Source organism: Camelus bactrianus, chromosome 28, assembly GCF_048773025.1.
Source record: "Camelus bactrianus isolate YW-2024 breed Bactrian camel chromosome 28, ASM4877302v1, whole genome shotgun sequence".
In the NCBI taxonomy this organism is placed as follows: Eukaryota; Metazoa; Chordata; class Mammalia; order Artiodactyla; family Camelidae; genus Camelus; species Camelus bactrianus.
This window is the reverse complement of record NC_133566.1, coordinates 2,495,855-2,520,411: the sequence shown is the minus strand read 5'-3', so window position 1 is coordinate 2,520,411 and position 24,557 is coordinate 2,495,855. Positions and strand designations below refer to the sequence as shown.

The window sequence follows — 24,557 nt, the reverse complement described above, 5'->3', positions numbered from 1 at the left end:
ACTATCTTTGAACTAGTATGCTCTAATTTCCTAAACAGTCCTCTTACGTTCGCAGGACTGCCCTACACTTAGCCTGCACGAGCGGCCAGTCACCAGTGGTGACTTTCCTTATAGGGTGGCGTTGTGATCTGAATGCTCGTGACAAGGAAGGCAAGACAGCTCTCATCAAGGTGTGTAGCAGCCAACCGTGTCCACGTGAGATGGATTTGATTTAATTACTTAGAATAAAAATGAATTTACCTGTTTTAAATATAATGAACTGTTGGAACTTGAGGAATGTTAACTTGGAATGCCTGGCACTTACAGTCTGTTTCTTGCTGCGATACCAACAGGCTGTACAATGCCGGAAAGAAGCGTGTGTCAGTATCCTGCTGGAACAGGGTGCTGACCCAAATCTTGCGGACGACTTTCAAAACACTGCTCTGCATTACGCCGTCTTGGCTGGAAATACATCAGTTGCAGCAGAGCTGCTCCGCTATGATGCAAATATTGAGGCGATAAACGAGGTATAGCTCAACTGACTTTATTTACAAGATATTTGGAATACAGGGTCTTTTCTAGCTACAGGTGTTTTATTTATAGTAATATGTTTACTGAATACAGTACATCAGGCCCTGTTATCATGGAAACAACTCCAAAGCCAAGGCCAGAGGCTAGAGGTAGTGCCCACAGAAAGGGCAGAGCTCTGTCTCCCAGCCACACTTGTACCCCAGAAGGAACAACTTCCCATTAGGAAGTGCCTGGGAGTGGGTGGTAGGCTCAGAGCCTACAGAAGATGAAGGCTTGCGGGGAGTGAAGTGATGGCAGGGGCTGGGTGCCTGCCTGGGGATGGGTGGGAGGAGGAAGGAACCCAGTACCCAGCAGGGGGAGCTGGGTGACTGCACCTGGGCAGGGGAGGCAGCAAGCCACAGGCCCTGAGCACCCCAGGATCCCAGGTTCTCGAATCTGGGCAAGTGAGGTCAGGTCCTGTTTGACAGCCAGCAGGGGCATTCGCTTGTGCTGGTGGCCACGTGGCCCTCCACGTACACCTTCACCTTGGGGTCTTCCACGCTCAGCCTGGTGCAGCTCCCCTGCGGGGCTGTGGCTGTAGGTGGGGAGCAAGTGATGGCGCAGCTGGTCCTCCTGCTTTTTCTCCTGGCTCACCCCTGAAGATTTTGATTGAGTAAATGTACTCAGGTCTAGACGCAGGTATTTAGAAATACTTCCCTGAGATTCTGATACAAGCCTTGGTTAAGGACTATTGAATGGATTCATGTAATACATGTAAATTCACAGATCTCAAAAATAAGACATCTCTGGAAGAGCGGGGGTTTGATAGATGCTACTGCTTTCAGTGCTCTGCTTTGCAGCCATGTTAGCCTGACTTTTATCCGTCTCTTCCTCTGTGATTGAGGAGTTTATTGGCAATATTACTGGCAGTATCTATTGCCTGGAAGAATAGCTCCTTTTCCTTTCTAACCACTGATCATTCAGTGGCTCTCAGACAGTCTTAGAAACTTGCTTGTGGTGAGGGATTCAATAAGTAGAGTCGGACCCTTTAAAGATTTTGCACCTTTTGTTCCCATCCAGGTCATTAGGTCAACAGGGTTTTTCTGATTGCAATAATAGGAAATCATGAGCCTTCTTTTGGTTAAAGCTGTGTGACGGACTCTTGCAATATATCTGTTAGATTCAGTGAGCCCTAGCATAATCAAGATGACAGCTTTTTTTAAATTAAAGTCTAATTGATTTACAGTGTTGTGATAGTTTCTGGTGTACAACAAAGTGATTCAGTTATATATATATATTCTTATTCAGTTATATATATATTCTTATTCAGTTGTAGATACATTCTTAGTTACATATATATTCTTATCCAGTTATATATATCCTTATTCAGTTATATATACATTCTTAGTTATATATTTATTGTTGTTCAGTTATATATATATTCTTACTCAGTTATGTATATTCTCATTCAGTTATATATATAGTTACTCAGTTATATATATTATTCAGTTATTATACATTCTTAGTCAGATATACACACACACACACACACACACATATTCTTTTCCGTTATGGTTTATTACAGGATATTGAGTATAGTTCCCTGTAGTATATACAGTAGGACTTTGTTGTTCATCTATTTTATATGTAGTAATTTGTATCTGCTAGTCCAAAACTGCTAATTTATTCCTCTCCCACCCCCTTTTCCCTTCGGTAACCATCAGTTTGTTTTCTATGTCTGTGAGTCTATTTCTGTTTTGTAAATAAGTTGATTTGTATCGCATTTTTAGAATCCACACGTTAAGTGATATCCTATGGGATTTCTCTTTCACTCTCTGACTTACCTCACTCAGTATGATAATCTCTAGGTCCTTCCATGTTGCTGCAAATGGCATTATTTCATTCTTTTTTATGGCTGAGTTGTATTGCATTATATATAAGTATACCATGCAAGATGGCAGTTTTAAACATCAAGACCCATGACATTAGTAACAAATTGGAATTGTTCTAATAATTTAGTTTCGGCCATCTCATGAACTAATTATCCATTTGATTAACAATTGGGGAGAATTAGATACAGGTAGATTGTAGTTTTAGTAGGCATTGGAAACATTCTTGAAGTGGGTATTATGAGTCTTAATCACAATCTTTATTACATGTTGGGGCCCAGTGTTTTTGTGTGTAAGACGTATGATTCTAAAGAAAGGCAAGGTTTTACATACAAATAGTTGATTTATACCCAACTGTTTGGAAACACAGCAAACATAAAAACACAAGTGTGCTATAGACTAAACATGGCCCTGGATATGTTCAGTTTGTCTCCACACATTGAGTCAACATTTAAAATTTAGGAGACTTGTGCAGAAATCTACACTTCAGAACTTCTCCTAAAGAATCAAATCTGGTCCCCCTTGAGCCCAGGCCTGTGTGGTCTGCTCTGCAGAGGTGGCCCCTTCTCGGTGGGGCGTGTGTTCTCCAGTTTGCTGTCCTCACTTGTGACCTTCACTTACTCGGGCCACCTATGTTGCCTCTGTAAGCATTTGAATTTACAATTCCTGTTGTATATTTTGATAAATATTTCAAGATTTTAAAGATAGTCTATATTAATTTATAGTCTACTTCATATTTTATAATAATCCCTAAGAGTGGGATGGAATTTTTCAAATTAGAATTTATAAGTTGGTTTAAGAAAAACTTTTTCTTTACATGCAAGTAGTCATATTCCCATTGGAATGTCTGCAAGCTTTATGAGATCAGTCGTAGTTGTAATTGGATAGGTTATGCATGTTGCAGACAGTATGGTATCTTTCTCCTCAGCGTGGCTCCTTAGAAATGTAGTTGATTCGGCAGCTAAATGGTTCTCTCTCTGGAGCAGTGTTTAGTGTCGGGAGTAGTAGTTGAGCAGTAAGGTAACTAGAGAATGCCTGACACACGCTGCAATAGAAGCGAAGGTTCTTGGAACCAGCAAATGTCTGAAGTGGGTTTCAGAGAGTGACTTCACAGGGAAACTTTGGATGAGGTCAAGGAGGAACCTTTTAAAGAGAAGGAGCACAGAGCGGCGAGGAAGAAGGGGCTACTTTTTATTTACTTTATAGTGTATGTTTAAGTTCAAAGATTTAAGTTTTTAAGTTCAGTTTTGAAATTTATATGTAATTTTGTACATTGTCAACTGTTTTTACTGTTTTACAGTATAACATGACACCATTTTTACTCGCCGTCAGGAAGAACAAAGAAGAAATGGTCAAATTTTTGATGGAGAACGGGGCAAATGTACATGCAGTTGACAAGCTGCAAAGGTACAATAGTTTGTTCTCTCTCTCTCTCTCTTTTTGTTTAATGTTAATGTTGTTCTAGAATAGTAACAGCCAATCAGAAAGATTAACTTAATAAGAAGAGGATGAAGTTAGAATCAACACATCATCAGTTAGGTAGAAAAGCAATTATTCTGCCTGGTGTCACAAAGAACAGTATGCAGCAGGATTCATCTTCCTTTATGATAGTGACTGATGTAATTTGCAACCTGATTTTTTTGGTCATACAGTCTTAAAATAGTTCAGGGGTTTCATTTTAGTTTTATTAGTATGGACTCTAGTTTTTATTTACCTTATGAGACTGTTGAATTTCTTCATTCTTTTATAATTTGTTTTAACCTCTTCTTGGTATATATTTTTTTCTTAAAAGATGCATACTAAACAAAGAGGAGTTTGTTTTGCTTTTTGGATGACTCTGCTTTAAATTACTTTCTTTGAAGGATACTGATGTTATTAGGTTATCACTGAGTATCACTAAGAGAGTAACTATGACCAGATACTGTGGGCTCGTCAGTTTTTATCCTTTTTCATTTCTAGTACAGTTTGATGTTTTTATTTTTAATTGATAATGGTAGAAGGAAGAAAAATCGCTTTAATTATTGAATAAACATTCCCTTTAAAGAAGACAAGTCTTAGGTGGATGATAAAGAGGAAAGAGCTGGGCTTTAGAGTCAGACGAGGTTGAATTCCCAGCTCTCCGGCTGGCCAGGTGTGTTACCTGGGGGACATGACTTATCACCAACCAGTATGTTTCCTGTCACGTAAAGGAGGGTCGTAGTACATCCTTCAAGGGGGGTTGTGCCTAAGAAAGACCATGCGTAGACTGTTCAGGTTAGTGCCGGGCACATGCTTCTCAGCGTGATTAACTGCAGCCGTGACTATTTTTATTGCCTTTTTTATTCATATTACTGTTTTCAGCCTGCAAACAGCTTCTCCTTACCTGACCTCTAGCTGATTTTAAAGTATTGTATTTCAGACGAGGGAAGAAATGGGGAATCCTTTATTTAAATCTTTACCTACTTCAGATAAGTGACCTCAGCATCCTTCTCCATCAGAGGACTTTAAATTAGCAACTTTTACTATGTGCTACCCAAGTAGGACAGGAGGCTTCTTTTTTGTCCCTCTGTTTTAGCCTTGGAGGTAGTTTGCAAAGATGAGCACTCAAGCATGTAAATGGTCAGTTCTCCAGGGGTGGGCAGGATATTAACTTGGTAAAATAGATCAAATTAACTGTTTAAGTTAAGCTAACTAAGTTCCTAAGGGTGAAGTTGTCTCTTTTATTTTAGATCAGCACTCACACTTGCTGTGTATCATGACTCACCGGACATAGTCAAGCTGCTTCTTGAGAAACGTGTTAATGCCGATTCGCTAGATTCACACTGACGGACTGCTGAAGAATATGCTTATTGTAATGGTTTTGAACAGTAAGTGTTTACATTAAAGTGCCAGTTCTCTCTAAACTGAGGTTGAAAATGACCTAACGGTTACTTGTTACGTGACAGGTGAGAGTTCCTAGTTGGGAGCAGGCACTTTGGGGATGGCAGTGAGACCCTCCACATCATCAGCTGGAAACCAGCAAAAGGCCAGACTAGTGAGATGGAGCAGTGGGCACAGGGTTCTTTATCTCAGGGTTTGTAAGGTGTTTATCCTTAGGGTCCTGCTGTTCTCCATTTCATTCCAGTGTAACCCCAATGCATGGGGTACAAATAATGTCACATATCTGATTTTTCTAACTAGTTGTTTGGGTCTTAAAATGTTTAGTAGAGCAGAAAATCCTGTATTTTCCTTTGGGGACTTTCTTCTGTAATCTTGCTGTTGAATTTTCCAAGAACCTAAGGGATTGCCTAAGATCACAGTGACAGTCCTCTCCCACAAGGCATTGGGGCAGGGCGAGGGCATTCTAATCGTTCTCTTGTTTCCCTTGATTCTGTTGCTGCAGCATTGGTACTAAAACTGGTTTTAACAGGATCTCTTCGGCAGCTGGGTCTGGGGTCTGGATGTTGCTCTCTAAAGACCTTTAATAAAATTTTTAAAAGAAGAAAAGGAAAAAGAAACTGGTCCTGCAGTCGGGTCATGATTGACCTCTGCTCCCGGGATGCCTGTGCTGATCCAGTTTCCGCGGTCTTCGTGGCGATGGACACGTAAACTTAAGAGTGACAGCTTGTTTAGTTCTCATACATATGCTTGTATGAGGTCATATATGTATAAATAAGTTTAACTACAAGTTATATAGTAGCTGAGGTGCCCTGAATTATAAACCACGAAGAACAGCTAGTCACCGTAATTTGTAACATTTTCTGAAAACTGCCACATTTAGATGTTACACCTATGAAAAAAACACACATTGGGTTTTATTTGGGATTCTCAAATAGTTCCAGCATTAAAGTTCAAGAACAAATTATTCCATTCTTCCACTGTTTCTCTGAGCATCTGGGGGATACATTATCTCATTAAATCTTCATAATACTCTTACGAGTATTAATAACTAACTGCCTGACAGTAAGATCCCAGTTTTATAAAGGGAGACTTTGAGCTGAAGAGAAGCACCTTGTCCAGGAACAAACAGCTGTTGGTTATAGAGCTGGGACTTCTGAGTTCGAGATACTTTCCGTATGTCAGGGTCGCTCTAGTTAACTTTTACTGAGCTGTACTGCCCTCAGTTCATGACTACTTCACCTTACTTTTTTTCCTTTTTAAGTATACATCCTAAATTTAAAAGTGTAGATTGTACAAATTTGAAATATATGGGACAATTGAAGTTTTGATATTACCTCTGATATTGTCTGAAATAATCTAAGAACTTAATATATTTGGTAATTGTTTTTCATATTAGCATTCAAGTACTAATATTTATTTATCACTTTATACATAGCCTTTACCAACTGATTGTCGACTACAGAGCCGGAAAGATACCGAATACTTCCCCTCAAAATAGCGACCTAGGACAGAGTTCTGGTAATAAGTTACTGTTGTTGGGCCCACCGTAGATACGGAAGTAAGATTGAGGAAATTTTGATAATGAAAGGGCAGTGATGAAAGCCAGTGTGTAAATTTCATGTGTTTTTATTTTTTTAATTAATTTTTTCTTAATGGTCTAGTATTCAGAAGTATTTAAGAAGTTAATTGTAGGTAATTTAAAATCTGAGACAATATTGTCTTAAAAGAAATTCATTTGTTTAATCATGGCCCCTGAAATCCCGTATTATATCTTTGTGTAAATAAGAAAAATAGGTTTTTTACTTTGTTGTACATTTCCTGTAACATTATAACAAGTTGGCCTTGTTACAGAACTGGATCTTTAATTTTTACAGCAAATGGATTACATTGGGTAAATGAATGCTAGTTATTGCATAGTGATTAGTCTCACTAAAAAGTGATTGTCTTTAAAACTGGGAGCTCGGCAATACCTTCCCGGTGCTGTAAACAAATGGCCAACAATTAGAACTGCACAGCTGGGCCAGTGTGCAGCATGCTAATAAGAGATTGTTTTTTAAAGGTACCTAGTGATAGGGCAGAAGTCAGGAAAGCAGTGCCTTGTTGAGAAGCACTGGTTACTTTTCACATCATTACACGAACAAGGGCTCTCTCACCAATTTCATTCCTCAGAAGTGCAAACAATGAGATATGCTGCCTTCATGAGAGTCAGATGTTTTCTTCTTTTTTGGGGATACTTGTCATGAAACTATATTTTGTTAGAACAAGATTTTCTATTGCCATTAGTTGAAGGATTGTCATTATAAGTATTCAAATAGCACAACTCAGGACTCAACAAATTGTAATAAAAGCATAGAAGTGCTTCACATAAAAAAAAAAAAAGACGACTGTTGCCTAGGTGTGACCCCTCACGTGCTGTTCAGTCTGAACTGTATGAGGGCACCTTTAACTTGGTAGACCTTGATCAAGCAAAGAACTTCTGTTGTAGGAAATACAAAGATGTAAAAGACAGAGTTTTGGTCTTCAAGGTGCTCATAGCACAACAGAGTTGCCCCTGGTTAATGTCTGTTTTTTTTTAACAGGACTTTCAAAGAAAACATTCTTATCTGTTAATTCATCCACTTAACAGATGACTATCAAGTGTGTTTTAGGTAGTAAGCACCACTCTGACGTTACAGAATGCAAACAGGTCAAAAGCACAGTTCCTGGCCTCCGGGAGCTTGTTACTGTCATCACCATTTTTATGATTGGCTTTACTTTATTCTGTGCTTACTGTGTCCCAGAGCCCACGAGGACTTTGTAACTGTCTTTATGTATTTTTTATTGGTATTTAACATGTGCCAAATACTTCAAGTCCATGGTGAGGAAAGAAGTTTTTTAAAAGTGTGTAGGATGTCAGGTAAGCCATGCAGAGCGAGTAGAAGTTTGCCAGGGAAGGAGGCAGAAGGGCAGTGTTTGGTGGGTGGAACATCTTTGAAGATTACATTTGGCAGAAAGGACAGCGGTGCAAAGGCTAAGATGTGCCAGTGAACTTTGCAGGATCTATGAGTTTCATTTTGTTGGTGCAGAAAGGATGCTGTAGGAGTGATTGGGAACGAGGTGACTACCTAGCTCAGGCATGCTTCTGAAAGCCTTTCTAGTAGTATAGAAAGGAGGAGGTCTGCTGTAGACCTTGGGAAATTTGTCAGAATGCTTTTAGCTGCAAATAATAATAGGAGCCCTAAGTAACAGTGGCTACAGCAACAGGAGTCAGGATTGTTTAGAAGGTTCGGTGATGAAATCAGGATCCCAGATGCTGTCCCTCCTTCAGCTGTGAGGCTGCTGGTGTTTGATGTCGCCTTTCCTGGTCTGCTGATTAGCAGCAGCTCCAAGCATCATCTTCTCACATGACAATATCCGCAGGCGAGGAGGGCTGCTTCTCTCTGCATGTTTTCTGTAACTAGGAAGGAAACAGACGCTTCCGTAGACTTCCCCTAGCATCTTATTGGCTGGGCTACATCACATGCTCATTCCTAAAGCAGCCACTGGGAAAGGAAATGCAGTTACTGTGATGACCGTAAAACAATCATTTCTCTTTCTGCAGCTAAGGAGAGTTTACCTTCTTCTCATCCTGGGGCAGAAAATATCCAAGAAAAGTTGCAATTGTCCAGCAAGGACAATGAAGAAGAAGTGTTTGTCGAGTTGGGAACCAGCAATGGCAGCTGCATGGATTCAGTGAAGAATGTTGAGCAGAAGAGTAAGAAGATTCGATTTGAGTCTTAGGGTTTCCTGTTATGACATAAAGCAGGGATGCACAAGCTTTTTCTGTAAAGGGCCAGAGAGTCAATATTTTAGGCCATGTGATGTCTGTCACATCCACTCATGTCTGCCATTGCAGTGTGAAAGCAGCCCTAGACCGTATGTGAGCGAATAGGGATGACCGTGCCCAGATAACACGAGGCTGACAAAGCCAAATGGTGGGGTGGGTTTGTCCCGTGGGTGTCGTCCAGAAACACCACGCTATGTAAGCTTGACACTGTCAGTTTATGATACTGATTCTACTAATGATTATCATTCTTTTGTGAGTCTCATAAAGTTTGGTTGGGATTTTGGTCCTTGAAAACAGCAGTTCACTTTAAAATATCAAATTTGGATAAACACCCTCTTTTTTTTTTGATAAATATAAAGGAGGGGAAGTGGTTTTTATGCATTAATTACCTACCAGGAGTATACCAGTATTCACTCAAGTGTGTAGTCTCCAGGTGTGGTCCCAATGGAATGCTTTTTAACAAAAACATTGGTCTTATACTTTTAATATTCTGTGTTTTTCTATTGCCCGTATAAACTATTTTACTTTCTTCTTTAATAGAGATTTCAGTGACTAAGGTTGCACCAAGGTTTGAAGACATCTCTGTAAGCAGGTAGGATTTTATGGATTTTTAAAAATTACATGTTGACTAAGGGAACACAGAGAAAAGAAACAAGGCTTCTTGAGTGTCCTACTGTGGGTTAGACACCGTATTATGTACTTAGCATTTGTTACCTCATACAGTCCCCACAACAGCTTTGCAGAGTAGCTGTGCTGTTATAGCTTACTTGTAGTTAATTAGGCAACTGTAGTTTAAGGAGGTTGACTAGTTGACCCATGATTCCATGGTTAACAAGTAGTTGACCTGTGACTTAACCATCAGGCAGCCTGGCTCCCAAATCTGCTTTCTCATCCCTCAGCATAGACTTGTGTGACTTGTTTGTTTAAAGAAATGAACTCACTCATTTTTGATGTGTATTTTTCTCCAAAGTATTTCACCCAAACATGGTATTGATGATTCACGGCCTCCATCAGATGGTAACTTAGATCTTGCTCCCAAGGTAAAGTGTTTTCTTGTGAAATTAATTTTTCTGCTCTGAATTTAGTTCTGTGTAGTATTTTCTCTTAAAATTTAGCAGTGTTCTGCTTATCATTGTTTTATGTTTGTATGAGAAAGTTGGTCAGAGTAAACCATTTTATGAAAATATGGCAGGTTTTTTTTTTTTCTTTTTTTTTTTTTTTACTTTGATAAATACTGAAGATGAGGCTGAAGCAAAATGGACTAGAAAATAGATCGTGACAGGAAAATTGTATTGTGGAAAGGTTTCCCACAACAGAGGAGGTGTGAAGCTTGGCCAAGGCTAAGGATTCTTTGACTTTCAAACCACACTGACAGCACTTGTATAATACTCGTGCCTCAGGGACATCTTCAGTGCACACAGCTACTTACTGTGATAATCATGGCCTCTTCCTGGGGCCTTTCAGTTCCAAAACTTACATAGCATGTATCTTTTTTTTTTTTCCCCCTTGGACACTTTTTATTTTGGTATCAGAGAGTTGTGAGGAAAGAGGGTTTGTTTTTGTTTTTTGTTTTTGTTTTTTGTTTACTTTATTTCTATCTCTGGTTCTGCATTAAGACTAAAATAATAGTTGAAATTCTAGAAATTTAGAAATTAAAATTCTGTTTCTCAAAATCCGTATTATAAAGAGATTCCTCTGTGTTTTCTAAATTATCCCATTACAAGTATATTCAAAACTCTGCATCTAACTGAAGAATACATGTTTTTCCTAAAATAACAGCCAGCTTTAAAAGTAGATTCTTAATAACAACCATATGATGAAACCTATTTCAGAATTCTTTTGTATTACAGTTTTAAAAAGTGTGTCCAGTCCTCGTGTCCCATTCTAAAATTTCAAGTTTCAGACATTTTGTAGTATAGTTATTTACATATTCATCTTATAGCCCCTGCATCAGTATACACCGCTAGAGATTAGGGAACATAATTGTGCATTTCCTGGAGCACCGAGAATGAGGTCTTAAATGTAAGAAGCATTTTATTATTTTTGGAATGTGAATGCATGAAGAGACATGGAATTCTGCATCATGCTGCACGTACTGTAACATGCACACTCTATCATAATGAAATGTTTGATGGTACAGGTAATATAATATGCGTACTATGTCATAGTGAAATCTATTCAAATTTTAAAAATATGACTTAAATTTCTCTTCCCTTTATTTAGGCTGTAAAAGTTCAGTTGTTATGAGAGGAAGTATGTCATAAATGCCAAGGAAGTAGATAAGAAGTATATGATAAGTAGGAAAAGGTTACAGTCTGTTTTTCAGTATCCACCAACTGTGAGCTTAGAATTTGAGATGAAAACTTTTTAACCTTCTTTTAGCCCCCTCTCATGTTCCATTAAATATATCTTTTCAAGCTATATATTATCCTTAGAATCCTGATTACCAGTTCTTTGTCTAGGTGGAAATTTGATATGTTAGGAACTTTCTAAAATCTATTTTTCTCTCTCTCTAGTAATAATTTGCAGCATTCAGGTAGTGAGAGACGACCATGTTCAATTGAGTGTCTGAGAGTGACAAAATTTAACTCTCACTTATAGTAGTATTTACAAACAAACAGTTGTAGAGTAATACAGGTCAGCATTATTGGGGATACACTATGAACAAAGGCCTTTGTTTTATATATATGTTTCATATATCATGTATTTTGATATTTTTATAAAATTTGTTGAAGAATATACTTGCGTATATAATTCATATGTTTTTATATATGTAATAAAAAGGTAAAACAGAGGCTTTCACTCATGGTATATCCCTAACAATACTGATACATTCCTGATCTATTATATATAAATGCTAAAATATATATATTTCTCCACATGCCTTGTTATACTTACATTTTCCTTTTTTTCTTGCCTTAAGTTTGTACTTGACTAGTCATGTCTCATTTTTTCTTTTCTTCCTCCTCCCCACTTTTTTTTTTTAATGGTTTGTCCCAAAGCTAATATTTCTTTGCAGAAAACACTTCTTCAGTGTCTGTTCTTTCAGTCCATCTCACTCTGCCTCTGTGAACATATTTAGTGACAGTTTTCTGTTTACTATGTGTGTGGCTTTCACTCATGAGTCATTGCCCCTCAGAATTAGTTTTGTTTTTATTCCTCTTTCTTAGAAGTAACTGAATTTGAACAATCATTTGTCTTTAGCTTTTTGGCGAATGGAATAGAAGTAGCTTATACTGTTTGTTGTTCTAACTCATCCAAATAAGATACTGCTAAAAAGTAAACTCTCATATTTCCCCCATGAGAGATCATTCACACATATATAAATCATGCAAGCATATTTCAAAATATAACAATTACTTTAAATTTCTTAATGTTAGTTTTTTCAATAGGACTGTAAACTATGAGGGATAAGTTTTTGTTCTAGATCATTTTGGTCAAGAAAGTCATCTAATGGATACCATAGTGTTTGTATAATAATCAATGAGGGGTAAAGAAAGTAACATTTTGTTACCCCTGAGGTCATCTCTCATCATCCTCACCCCATGAGAAGATGTAGGTTGGTAACTGACAGACCCAGGACTTGAATCCATATCTGAATGACTCCAAAGCCAGCGCTCTTTGTGTTAGATCATCTAGGAATGGGGAATGTTACAGTTACTTTTTTCAATTTCGTATTTGTTGTTCTTAAAGCTGCTATTTTCTTCTCTAGAAAGTCCGGCATCCAAGATTCGCAAAGCTAATTCAGGCCTGGGAAGAACCCATGATAAACAGTAAGTTATTTGAAGACTGTCTTTTTGTGTTTTCACTGATGAGAAATTACAGATAATTCCATCTACCATACCTTGTTTTCACTACAGCAGAGGCAGAAGATGGTGTTTTGAAACCAGGAACTAGCACCTTCTTTGAGGACAATAATTCTAATAATGAAAATGAAGATGCGGTTAGAACCTTTTCCCAACCATCAAGTGAAGTTTCAGGCTTTTCTCATCCTGCCTTCCCAGCACCGGAACCTCTCACGTCTTCAGCAGTCCTTGGTGTTACAGAGGTAAGTCGTTTTGTTTTTAACTTTTCCTTCCTGTGCTTTTTCACTTACCGTCCCCCTGATTCTCATGGGGATGAAAAGGATCCTACACAGGAATGGAAGTCCTCAAGATCACAATAGAAAACAGTGTGATAACAAGAGAGGTACACGTGCAGGACTGAGATTTGTAAAGGTTGGTGGCAATAAACAGTTCTCAAATATGCCATTAAGAAAAGAAAGAATAAGAAAGCAACTGGAAAGAACGGCTGGAGGAAAGAACGGCTGGATGAATATGAAGATGGGTAGGGGTACAAAGGGGAAAGATTCATCTAATAAGGACAAGATAAATGAGTGTCAAAATGAGAGAGATGATTATACAAAAAAAACAGCAGAAATAGTGGGGTTAAGTGAGAGCAGGAACTCTATAGTACAAATTATGATAGAAATTGTCTCAAATTCAAATTAAGAGAAGGAAAAGTCAGCTCATGGAAAAAAGTGCTCAGACTCTTCTGAAGGACATATAGCTGATTTTATGAACAGCAGAAAGAAAAGTTGATCCTCACCTTTTTTCTTTTTGGTTATAGAAGTTTGTTTTTTAATTCAAATGTAGTTGTTGTACAGTATTGTATGAGTTACAGGTGTGCAGTAAAGTGATCTGGTTATACATACCTATGTATATATCTAATTCTTTTTCTTTCTTTTCCATTGTAGTTGTTTGTGAGATATTGAATATAGTTCCCAATGGAAGTTAGTTTTAACTTGAAGTTATTTCTTTTTTTAGAAATCCTCACATTTAAATTGATGAAGTGATGTCTTATATTTAATCCAGCAAATTTTGTCTTTCCATTCTGTCCCCAGTAACTGAGTTCTAGTTTTCCATGTGACTTCTCATGCTGTTTCACACCTCGACCTTCGGCTCAGGCTGCCCTTTTTAGAACCCCCTTCACGTCTGCTCTTTGCACTGGGTCTGTCGTTTAAGACACAGTCTGGTCTTCCCAGCGTTCCCGGAGCTATTGACACGCAGCAAGTCTCTTCTCTCCTTTGTGCCCTTACTGTGTCTGTTCACTGCAGGTGTAGAGCTGTTGAATGATACTTGTCTGTGTTGATTCATTTTCATGTGTCTCTACCTCCCCTAGAATATAGAGCAGAATCTGTCTTTTATGTAGATTGCCAGCTTCTCCCAGGGTAATGCCTATGATCTGATGCATACAGTAAATATATGTTGTCTTCCTGACTGAATGACCAAGTGTAGGATATGATGTTTTCTGAAGTTGGGTTTTTGTTACATTTTGTTTTGTTTTTATAGGAAGAAACAACAAAGCCGAAAACTGGGGGAAAAGAGAATGGCACTCAGACTATCAACAGTGTTGTAAAGGAGCAAGCAAATCATAGCAAATTGATTTCTGTTGATGGAGTACACAAAAGTGACAGAGGTGGTAAGTCAGTGAGCATCTATGGATTTTCTTCTCTGTTTAAAACTAATGTGGTTGGAGGGGGGAGGGTATAGCTCAATGGGAGAGCGCATGCCTAGCATGCACGAGGTCCTGGGTTCAATTCCCAGTGCCGCCATGAAAAAAACAAAAAAGCTAGTGTAAAAAATCTAAAGTGTGTAGATCCAAATATGATATCCATTTCTTAAGTGTTTTTCTTTTGCCGTCTTCTTTCATAAATACCCCAACTACGACCAAGTTTTCTTCCAGAAAATGCTTCAACCTTCTGAAATTCTTTTCTGCCACTTTAATTTATTGACATATTCATGAATCAAGATAGACTTATATATATATTTAAACTTCCCAGTGGTATGTGTTCTCATTAATGTATTCGTGACTGCATTTTGTAGGCACAACTTCAGCTTTAGGACTAGAAGAAAAGGAAGATGTCAAATCACCCTTGGATTCTGAGGTGCTGCCTTCTATTATTATTTTCAGATATAAGCATTGCGTGATATTAAAACATAAATGGAGGGATGTTCTGACTTCACTTTCTCACTTCTGCATTTTCCCAGCAAAATTTTTTCCTCATTTTAACCCACACTTAGTAAAGTCATTCCGTGCTACATGTCATACCACTGCAGAGTGCACTTGTGTTAATTTTCCAGACTCACATAATGAAACTGGTGTATGTAGTGCAAAAGCCAAGGCTTAGAAGTCACAGGGAATCGGTTTGGGTTCTGAAGTTACCTTTTCTAAAAACTAAAAATAATTCTTGGTCAGCCTGTGACCAGATGTTTGTTTCTTTGTTATAAATGAATGTGTAAAACTCCTAGTGAGATTGAGAGAGAAACAGGTTGTACTAAAAAAAAAAACACGGTGTTTTTGTTTGTTTAACCACTTTGTCCTTGAAAAGACAGTGCCTGTGACTTGAAAGTACTATTATATTTGGATTGTCAAGTAGATCTGCAATGAACATTTCAGGAGAAGCAAAAGCATGGGGAATAGTAATAAATATGTGGGGTTAAAATACCAGCAGTTTGGTTTAGTGATGTTTTACTGAGGACAGCGCATTTTGGGTAGGGAAAATAGCGTGCACTGAGTACCTCTATGGTGACCGGACTTGAAGGAAGCTAAGTGCAGGGTAGTGATGACCTATTCCAAGGTGACAGCCATGGAAAGAGGTAAGAAGAGCCTGAACTCTTGGATCTCGGCAGCTCCTGCCTAGTGGCACAGCACTGTATTTGAAGTCAGCAGACGTAGCATCCTGGTTCTGACCCACTGTGGGATCTTGGAAAAACTTGTCTGACTTATTTGAATGTCAGTGACCTCGTTCAAAAACATGGTACTGATACCTACCTCTCAGGTTATGTCATGAACAAAACTGGTAACAAATGTGAAAACACGTTGTCAACTGTAAAGGGTGCTATAGAAATGTAAGAGAATGAGCACAGTGGCCACTAGGGACCTAGTGAAATGCTGAGGACACTTTTTTAAAATCTGAAGGACAATAAAATGGGAAAGTTAGAGTGGGTGCGGGGATTTCTCATTTGGGCTATGTTGAGTGTCGGTAGACTATTATCGGACATCTCCGATAGGTATATAGTGCTTTGGTACTTGAAGCCCTCTGGGGAATTTAGACGTTTTGACCTTAAATAAATTCCTGTTCCTGAACACCAGCTATGCACCAGGCAGTTAGACACTGAATGTAGCAGTTGAGGGGTTAGGCTGTAGTGGCAGGAACAGAAGAACAAATAAACAGGAACCCTTTATCAGGGACAGTAAGTCCTTCACATAAGGAACGTGGAGAGCGTTAGGTTAGACAACAGTGGGGGAGTTTGTAGTTAGGACGGGGGTGGAGTAAGGGTGGAATTTAGGTAGTCAGACAAGAGCTGAGTGTGACCAAAGCTGCCAGATGATGGACAGGAAGGAGCCAGTCACACAAAGGTCCAGGGGAGGGATGTTCCAGACAGAACAGCGGGTCCCGTCTGCTCATCACGGTGCTCCAGCATCTTGGAGTGGCCAGGAAGCAGTGAGTGGGTAACCGTCCTTAGAATCACTGTTATTGCTGTGTGTAGAGAAAGAATGTGCATCATAAGGGCCTGGCACATGCGGGTGGTCGCTAAACAGTGTTCTTATTCTTCCCTTGTTAAAGTAAAGCTTATGGTACTTTTTTGAAGAGCTGCATAGCTACATTTAAAATTTTTCTGCTGTTAATTTAAACAAATGTTTTTCTTTCTACTTTGGTACTTTATTCAACTATTTTCCCTATCAATAAAAGTTTTATCAAATAAGAGTTAGATTCTGCTAAGCCTTTGTTTACTGAAATGTAGCAGTTTCCACAGTGTTCTGTTAATACTCAACATGACAGACTCGAAGGCTTGTTTTCATGCCATGTGTGTTATTTTAATACTAAACACAATATGTGTACTAAGAAACATTTTAAATTTATAGCACATTTATTAAAGAATATTTAAATATGTATATTTTTAATTGTATTTTTTATTGAAGTGTAGTCAGTTTATAATGTTAGCTTCAACTGTACTGCAAAGCAATTCAGTTACACATATAAAAATACATATTTTTTTCAAACGTCCTCTTCTTTTGTCGAGGAATGCAAAATGGAATTAGGTGTTTTGAAGTTAATTCTTTGTTGAAATCTGCATGTAAGTCAGTATTTTGTCTGTGAAAATATTTGCTCTAGATTTCCATGCTCAGTTTACAGAGTCAAAAGCCAACTGAAGATAAAAGATAGACTTGATCTGAAGAGTGTATATGAAATTTTCTATTTAAATGTTTGGGTTTCCAGGATATGCTTATTTTGTTTTCGAGTCTAATTGCTTTTAAAGTAGGAAATTAAAAAAAGAATAATAAGGTAGGAAACGCAGGTATTTTCTTAGAAAGGGATCAGGAAATCTTTAATTCATTATTAATATTAATTTTAACAGAGTATCTCTGAGATTCAACTTCTGAACTGTGTTGATAATTTATCTGGAGCTGCAGGTCGAGGAGAAAAAAATACATTAAATGGACAAATAGAAAGTAAGTACTGTATTTTATTTAAAAAAAGTCATTTTACAGAACGTTGATTTAAAACATGGATTTGGATGTATTCTCTCAGCCAAAGAAAATCACCTGTTGAACATATAGTGAGAAAAAAGAGGAGAAAAGGAAGTAAATTGTATATCTTACCAGGTGTCAGCAACAGATTAAACTAGAATGCTGTTTAAGGAGCTCAGTTGTTAGCTTTCTTTCAAGATGCTCTGTGACCTGAGGACAGTCAGGAAACCAGGAGGAGGGAAGGAGGGAGTGAAGAATGAGGGAGGTAGAGAGGAGGGGACTAAATGAAGGAAAAAGGGGGGGGGTCCCTGGCAGGAGTTGGTAATGTAGAATAGTTCTTTAGAAGAAGGAAGAGAAGAGTGTTTGAAATGAGACGGGTATGAAGTGAGCTGCTTCCAGCACCAAAGCTTGTCCGGGAAGCACAGCAGGATGTCTCACTCCCTCGTCCCCCCGACCATTAGGAAGGCGGCGAGGACGGGGGTACCTGATCACGCAGAGCTGGGTGTGCCTGCTGTGGGTGAGCACAGGCGTGTGTGGTCAGCTGTCAATGTCTGGACCTTTGTGTCATGCAGTGTGTTGCTGCCTTATAGGATGGTGTCTCATAGGCCAACAGAAGAGTGGGAAAGAGGAGGGAAAGAGAGCAGGGTGCCTTCTGGGGAGGTCAGGGGAGCTGGAGCCTGGTAAAGAGTCCCCCGAAAAGTCTGCAACTCCTGATGCAGCTTTTGGGGAAGTGTTACAGTGAGACGCATGCGGCTGGATTTCAGAGGGATGAGTTAAGTCCGAGTGCTGTAGAAGCAGACTCGGTATAGACTGGAGTTTCTCAAATTTTAGTCACCTGGGGACCCAGTGAAAAGTGCACATTCTGAGCAGTGGGTCTGCGTTTCTAACAAGCTCTTAGGTGATGCCCTTGTTTCTGGTCTTCAGATCACACTCAGAGGGTAGACTTGTGTTTACGGGAGTCTGGAAGAAGAGCCACTGAGGAGTTAAAGACAACAGCAACAAGGAAAAGCATGATTTTGTTTTTCTTTCTGAGCACGTTCATAGCCAGAGGGAGGCAAAGAGTTGAAGTAGAAATTAGAGATGTAAGATAGTGCTGCTAAGCAGAGAGGAAAAAGAAGTGGTGGGGATCGTCCATCAAAAGAATAGAAAAGGGGAAGAATTAAGACCACAGATGTAGAGGTTCCTTTGAAGAGGAAAGTGAAAGGAAGGAAGGAGGAAAAAAAGGCAGCAGGTAGGTGATTTTGGAATTGAGGAGGAAACTTGAGAGAACTCCTTTTCGATGGCGTCAGTGTATTTGCACTGAAGCCAGATTAGATCATTGCCACTCCAGAGAATACTGGAATCAGGAGGGGGCCTAGAATTGGGGTAAACCACAGCCACTCCTCCTATCAGGCTTCGAAGATATATGTTGTATTGGTATTTGTTATTCAAATGAGATTAACTTGAACATGAAGCATTGACTGCTTTTTTTTTGTTTGTTTCAGGATACCTAATTTTTTGATAAGATAGTTGTTTCACAAAAATCCTTGTAAACATTAGCCTGATTTACCAAACCAAACTAATTTTGGAAACAAAAGAAATTAATAGGGTTCATTCCATAAATGCTAACGTTGTTATTTTCAGTGAATACGGCACAGGTTTTGAAATATAAAAGACTTTTAGTATCTAATAATTCTGTGGCAATTAAAATTTTTTTTTAATCACCAGATTTCAATATTGAAAACTCAGTATACATTCTTTCTTGCATGAGTGGATCAAGAAACTTGGATGGCTAGAGGATCCAAGAAATGTAGGCATGCCAACAGCCCATGTGGGTATGGGAAAAATATTTTTATGAGCTAGTATTCTAAAGTGTGTATCCAAGCCGATCAATTCATATCACTTTCTCTGACGAGAAGTGAATTGCACATACAAATGGACTGCCGTCACAGCTGTGGACTTCCTAAATCGCAGAACGAATTGAAGAGTATGATAAGTACTTGTAGACTCATGGTGTCAGGCGCACGAAAGATGTGCTGCTGCGTTTTACCGTCAGCTTTCACATTTGTCTTCTTGGAGCCGTGACTTGTTCCTGTGATTGGAGATCGCGTTTCTCCTCCTCAGGCAGCAAGTTCACACTGGTACATGTGCACGTTTCTGTTTTATAAATAAGTCACTTGAAACATAATCGTGCTTTTGAGATCTTAACTGCATGTTCTGTTAAGCCTGTATTCCTGCTCTTCATTGAGTGTCTATAATGGACTCATGTTTCTGTCTTGTTGCTGTCCTAACTGCCCCTGAAAAACAAGACACCGAAACCTAACGTGTCCATTTCCAAAGCAAGCATGAGGATTGCACTCAGTACTAACTGTGTGAATGGATAGTTGGCTTTCATATTTACATATAATTGATTATGTGTCCCTTTTGGCTTTTAGATTCTACTGAAAAATATCCTCACTTGAAGGTAAAAACTTTTATACTTTTATCTTGATTTTTTTTTTTTAATGAGGGTACTGGGAATTTAGCTTAGGACCTCATGCACTGCTAAGCAGGCACTCTACCACTGAGCTAGACCCCCCCCCCAAATTATTACTACAGATTGTATCAAATGTACATTATTAATCGGTTTGTTTCAAAAACCATTCAGCCTGCAGTTGGAGTGAAAGATTGTGTTCCTAATAAAACAGGAGAAATGAAGAATTTACAAACATTCAAATCAGGTAAATTTTGCAATACAAATTTAAGTCTGAAGAGAAGTACAGTCTTCTTATTCCTAATTCCTTTTATTTCTTCAAATTTAATTGAAAGATGACATAAGTAAGGCAGATATTATTGGTATCCATGTTTGAAAAATATATATAAGCATAAGAAATAGACTTTTAAAATGTCAGCTTTGACTTGGATGTTTCTATTGAGGGTGGGAGACACTAAAGTGCTCAGCTTGGAGTCCCTATACTTCTCAGGGATTCTGAGAGATTGATTATTAGGTTCTAAGATTTTTCCAGAGTTTTAAAATGCTTAATTGAATTCTGACCTTTATGTAGGGTAAAGCTTCACTTGCTAATATGTCAGTCATATTTGACTTTATTTCATCTAGTGCTATCACATTGATGATATTTATTTATTTCTGTATTTATTTATTAATGAAGGTCCTGGGGATTGAACCCAGAACCTTGTGCATGCTAAGCATGTGCTCTACCAGAGAGTTATTTCCCTAGCCCAAAGGTTTTAAGCCAACTGGATGTTTTGATTAGCATGCTCTCTCTCTCTCCCTCTCCCTCTCTCTCCCTCTCTCTCTCTCTCTCTCTGTGTGTGTGTGGTGTCTTTGATTATTAAAAATGATGGAATTAGTCCTACCTTAATGTTTGGTAGATACGATCTTTTAAAACAATAATCCTAAAAGTTTTTGGATTTAGGATATTTTTTATACTATTAAAAATTATTGAGAATTCTGAAGAACTTTTAAGTGGGTTGTATCTATTGATGTTTAGTATATTAGAAAATAGAACTGAAAGATTTAAAAAACAAGCACACACAAACATTCCATTAGCCATTAGAGCTATGATGTTATCACATGTCATGTGTCTGGAAACCTCCACTGCACACTTAACAAAAAATGAGAATGAAAATAGCATTCAGTATTATTGTGAAAATAGTTTTGGCCTCCTGGACTCCCTAGATGGAGGGAACATGGGGCTTCAGGGCTTCTCAGATGACACTTGAGAACTGCTGTTTTAAACAGGGTTCATGGGTGTGAAATAATAAAGGGGCCCTTGTGATGAAGTGGGCTTTAAAGTTCACTTATACATTTCTTGCCTTTTTTTCTTTAACTTGTCTTAAAAAGTTTGAATCTGACAACTTAATTCTTTTTAAAAAAGGAAAACATTTTTGTTATATATTTCCTGTCTCGTGGCACTCTGTACTCTTTGGACCTAGTTTGTACCTAGATTTACCCTATTTTTATATGGAAAAAATTAGTCACTCAAGGCTATCCTTTTTTATATAAATTTATGATGTTTATCCACAGCTTAAGGTAAGAATTTTGAAGATATTGGTACATTGAGGAAAGACTGTCTCATTGTAATTTAAGTAGTACCATTCAGTAAAAGTTTTCTTAAAGCCCACGTCTCTAGGACTCAATACAGTCATGCATATTTAAACGTCCAGTAAATGGCTGGTTAGACATACATTTTGTTAATGAAAAAATTCATATGTTGAAGAATCATAATGATTCCTAAAGCTCTTATGGAATATTGACTGTTTTATAGAGAGTGATGAGTGAATCCAAATTAGTAATACTAGAAAATTAAACTTAGAAAAAAGAGACAGTGGTTCCCTATATGAACAGCAATGACATGTAAAGTACAACCAGCTGGGAAGGAGCAGTGTGTTTGGGGGAGAGGAGGGCGTGGGGCTGCGGACGTGGGGCTGCTGCTCTGGGAAGAGAATTTGTAAAAGTTTGTATTGTTATTCACATTCTAATAAGTGGAAACTTTGTTTTCAGGTTCTTCAGACTGGGATTCTACTAGTCTGAGCCTCAATAATAAGGCTGGTCAAAGAGCCGAGCATTTGAAAGTTGAGAAATGTCCGTTGGTATCACAATCAGTGACCACAAACCAGTCAGCACCCACAGAACTGAGGCAGACGGCCCTGGTAGATAAAGACCGGGTGAATATTGGAGCCATGTCTCTGTCAGAAAATGCAGCGCTCCGTGGCCTGTGTGAGTCACAGCTGCCAGAGAAGAGAAGCAGCAAAGAAGGTAATAAAGCAGCATAGAGAACTAGCCATAGTCTACCTGTGCGTGGCTTCACCACACTCCGACTTTGCAGAAATCATTTTGTGGCAGGATCTCCTTTGTGTTTACTCCTTTTATGCAACCTACAACCAGACAATACCTTTTGGCATGACATTTACATTCATCCTCTGACCAAAGCAACATATTAAATAGCAAAGAGAATTAGGTGAAAGTAAGTTCGTTCTGAGTAGTATTTAGCACACTCCTGAGAGTGGGTAGGAGGATGATGTCTAGAGCTTTGTGAGTAGTTGGGAAACCTAGGTGGACATCCAAAGATTCCCTTCTCAAAGTATGGTTTCTTAGCTTTATTTTTACCTAGCTCTGAATTTATAAATATTTGTTATAGCTATAGTCAGTGTAACTGAAAAAGCACCTCTGCAACTAAATATCAAAGTATTTCTAGTATATTCTCTGCCTTTCTGTATTTTAGAAGTGGCTTTCCCAGCAGTAGTGGCAGTCATTGGGATTTTGCTACACAGGACCTCCTTCTTAACTGTGTCCACACAGTATATCAGCTTGTTTTATTATTTTTAATGGATTGATGGGTCGAAAAGGATATTGGTTTTTAAGGAGTGCTTTATCACTTAAAAATAATATATGGGATATCAATTCTAATTCTTCTAGGATACCCAGTCTGTTGATTAACCATATTTAATATGTGTTCTACTTTATATACCAATGAATTTAGTGCCTTAATCAGTGATATAATCAGAGCTGTAGTAATAAGTCATACAATATTTTTTCTGCTCCTATAGTTTTATCTTTTCTTTCCTTACCTGCAGAATTAATGTTGTATTTACAAAAGATTCTCAGTTATCTCCTATAGTAGTGACTACAAGCTCTAAACTCAAAGTTTTTCTAATAAATACTGTTTATACACAGATACTTTTAAGAGTTTGTCCTCTACAGCATGGGAGCAAAGAGGATAGACATGTAAAGAAATAGTTTACAGTTCAGCTGGTGAAGACACACTAGAAAAATCTGTGAGGTACCAAGGTAGCTCCAAGGAAAGAGATCCCTGTGTCTCTGTGGAAAGACAGCTGCAATCAAGGAGGACTTCACAGAGCAGCTGAGTCTTCAAAGAGGAAAAGGAATTTGTCAGAACAATAGAGGGAAACATTTCAGGTTAAGGAAAGATAAAAGCATAAAAAGTAACCGTAATTTTGGAGACCATGAATAACATTGCTCTTGAAGCTTGGTATGTTGTTAAAAAGGTACTGTTAGGAGGAGAGAATAGAGTCTATTGTGACTTTGTATATTTCTACTGTATTTTTAAATTTTGTTTTATTTCTCTTTGTTTTGTTCATGTCTGGTGAATCAATTTGTGAGTGAAACTTTGAGATGTTTGTATGCCTTTATCTGGTAACATCTAGTATTTCCCAAATAGTTTGTTGAAGTTTTAGATAGTTAGAAGTAGTTCTTAAAGAAGTAAATATCCAGCTAAAGATTAAACTTAATTTAGACTGTCAATTGATGAAATGTTTATGTTTTTATAAAGATGATGCCTTTTATCTAGCTGTTCTAAGTAGTGAAGTTTAACTAAGCATATTCATTTTTCAGCAGACCTAGACTTACAAAGGGCATCTGAGGAAAAGCAAGAAAGACTTGATGGGAGTGAAAATAACCTCTCACAGGTATGTGAAAATGTAAATTTAAACTTCTGGTTTATATTGTTTTCTGTGCTTTAATAACACAGTTATTCAAATTCAAAAGACATTGCCTTTCAAACTAGACTTTTAGAGTCAATAAATAATTATTTAATATTTAGTTTTGAATAGCATTTTATCTAATTACAAAACTTATTGTTAGGATCTATAGCAATTTATAGTTAAACTTTATCCTTGGAATTGAGGCAAAAAACCTTCCTGAATATTGTTTACTTCTTCCATTTTTATAACTTCCACACATGATAAGGTGATATCAAATATTAAATCATGTGATATAAGCAGTTGAAATTGTAACTAATATAGCAGTGATGGCCACCGAGTTAGTTTCATGTAAGGAACAGTCATTCCCAGTGGTCCAAAATTTGCAGTTTCAAATTGCATGTCATTGATGCCAAGATGAAAGATTTCTTCTGTCTTGTGATCTCTATGTCATCGATTTCAGAATCTACAATCAGGGAGAGAATAGGGGTCATAGAGTCAACCCAACTGCCTAATAAGAGAATCAAACCTTCCAGGATTGGACCTTTATTGTTAGGGAAGAAACAAAAACTTTCTAATTT

General features: G+C 38.0%; 2 protein-coding genes across 11 annotated transcripts in view; both read left to right on the top strand.

The window, feature by feature from the left end:
• Positions 1–5,224, top strand: part of LOC141575415 (uncharacterized) — a 136,065-nt gene extending 130,841 nt beyond the window's left edge. For all 3 annotated transcript variants that reach the window (XM_074354514.1, XM_074354515.1, XM_074354513.1), the window contains 4 exons: positions 56–170; positions 333–506; positions 3,679–3,785; positions 5,087–5,224. In XM_074354514.1, the coding sequence (XP_074210615.1) occupies positions 56–170; positions 333–506; positions 3,679–3,785; positions 5,087–5,183 (493 nt within the window). In that variant the 3' untranslated portion in view covers positions 5,184–5,224. The remainder of the gene's footprint in view (positions 1–55; positions 171–332; positions 507–3,678; positions 3,786–5,086) is intronic.
• A 1,397-nt stretch (positions 5,225–6,621) lies between these two features.
• LOC141575414 (ankyrin repeat domain-containing protein 26-like) lies at positions 6,622–22,221 on the top strand. Of its 8 annotated transcripts, none has more exons than XR_012502958.1 (12): positions 6,622–6,755; positions 8,818–8,970; positions 9,583–9,634; positions 10,013–10,082; positions 12,755–12,815; positions 12,903–13,090; positions 14,373–14,502; positions 14,907–14,968; positions 17,445–17,538; positions 19,510–19,676; positions 19,971–19,999; positions 22,040–22,149. XR_012502958.1 is itself a non-coding variant. In XM_074354510.1 (12 exons), the coding sequence occupies exons 2-10, from the start codon at positions 8,940–8,942 to the stop codon at positions 19,329–19,331; spliced, it is 756 nt and encodes a 251-aa protein (XP_074210611.1). In that variant the 5' UTR covers positions 6,622–6,755; positions 8,818–8,939; the 3' UTR covers positions 19,332–19,345; positions 19,971–19,999; positions 20,183–20,197. The 8 variants fall into 8 exon arrangements, 5 of the variants coding, with proteins under 5 accessions (XP_074210611.1, XP_074210612.1, XP_074210610.1 ...); XR_012502957.1 differs by having other exon boundaries at positions 19,455–19,676; XR_012502956.1 differs by having other exon boundaries at positions 19,264–19,676.
• Positions 22,222–24,557: the final 2,336 nt, after the last annotated feature.

Excerpts from the sequence above, each read along its gene's own strand:
- LOC141575414 (XM_074354510.1), top strand. The coding sequence starts at position 8,940 with ATGGATTCAGTGAAGAATGTTGAGCAGAAGA. Across the intron at positions 9,635-10,012 it reads GAAGACATCTCTGTAAGCAG|TATTTCACCCAAACATGGTA; the intron begins GTAGGATTTTAT and ends TTTTCTCCAAAG. Across the intron at positions 12,816-12,902 it reads GGAAGAACCCATGATAAACA|CAGAGGCAGAAGATGGTGTT; the intron begins GTAAGTTATTTG and ends TTTTCACTACAG.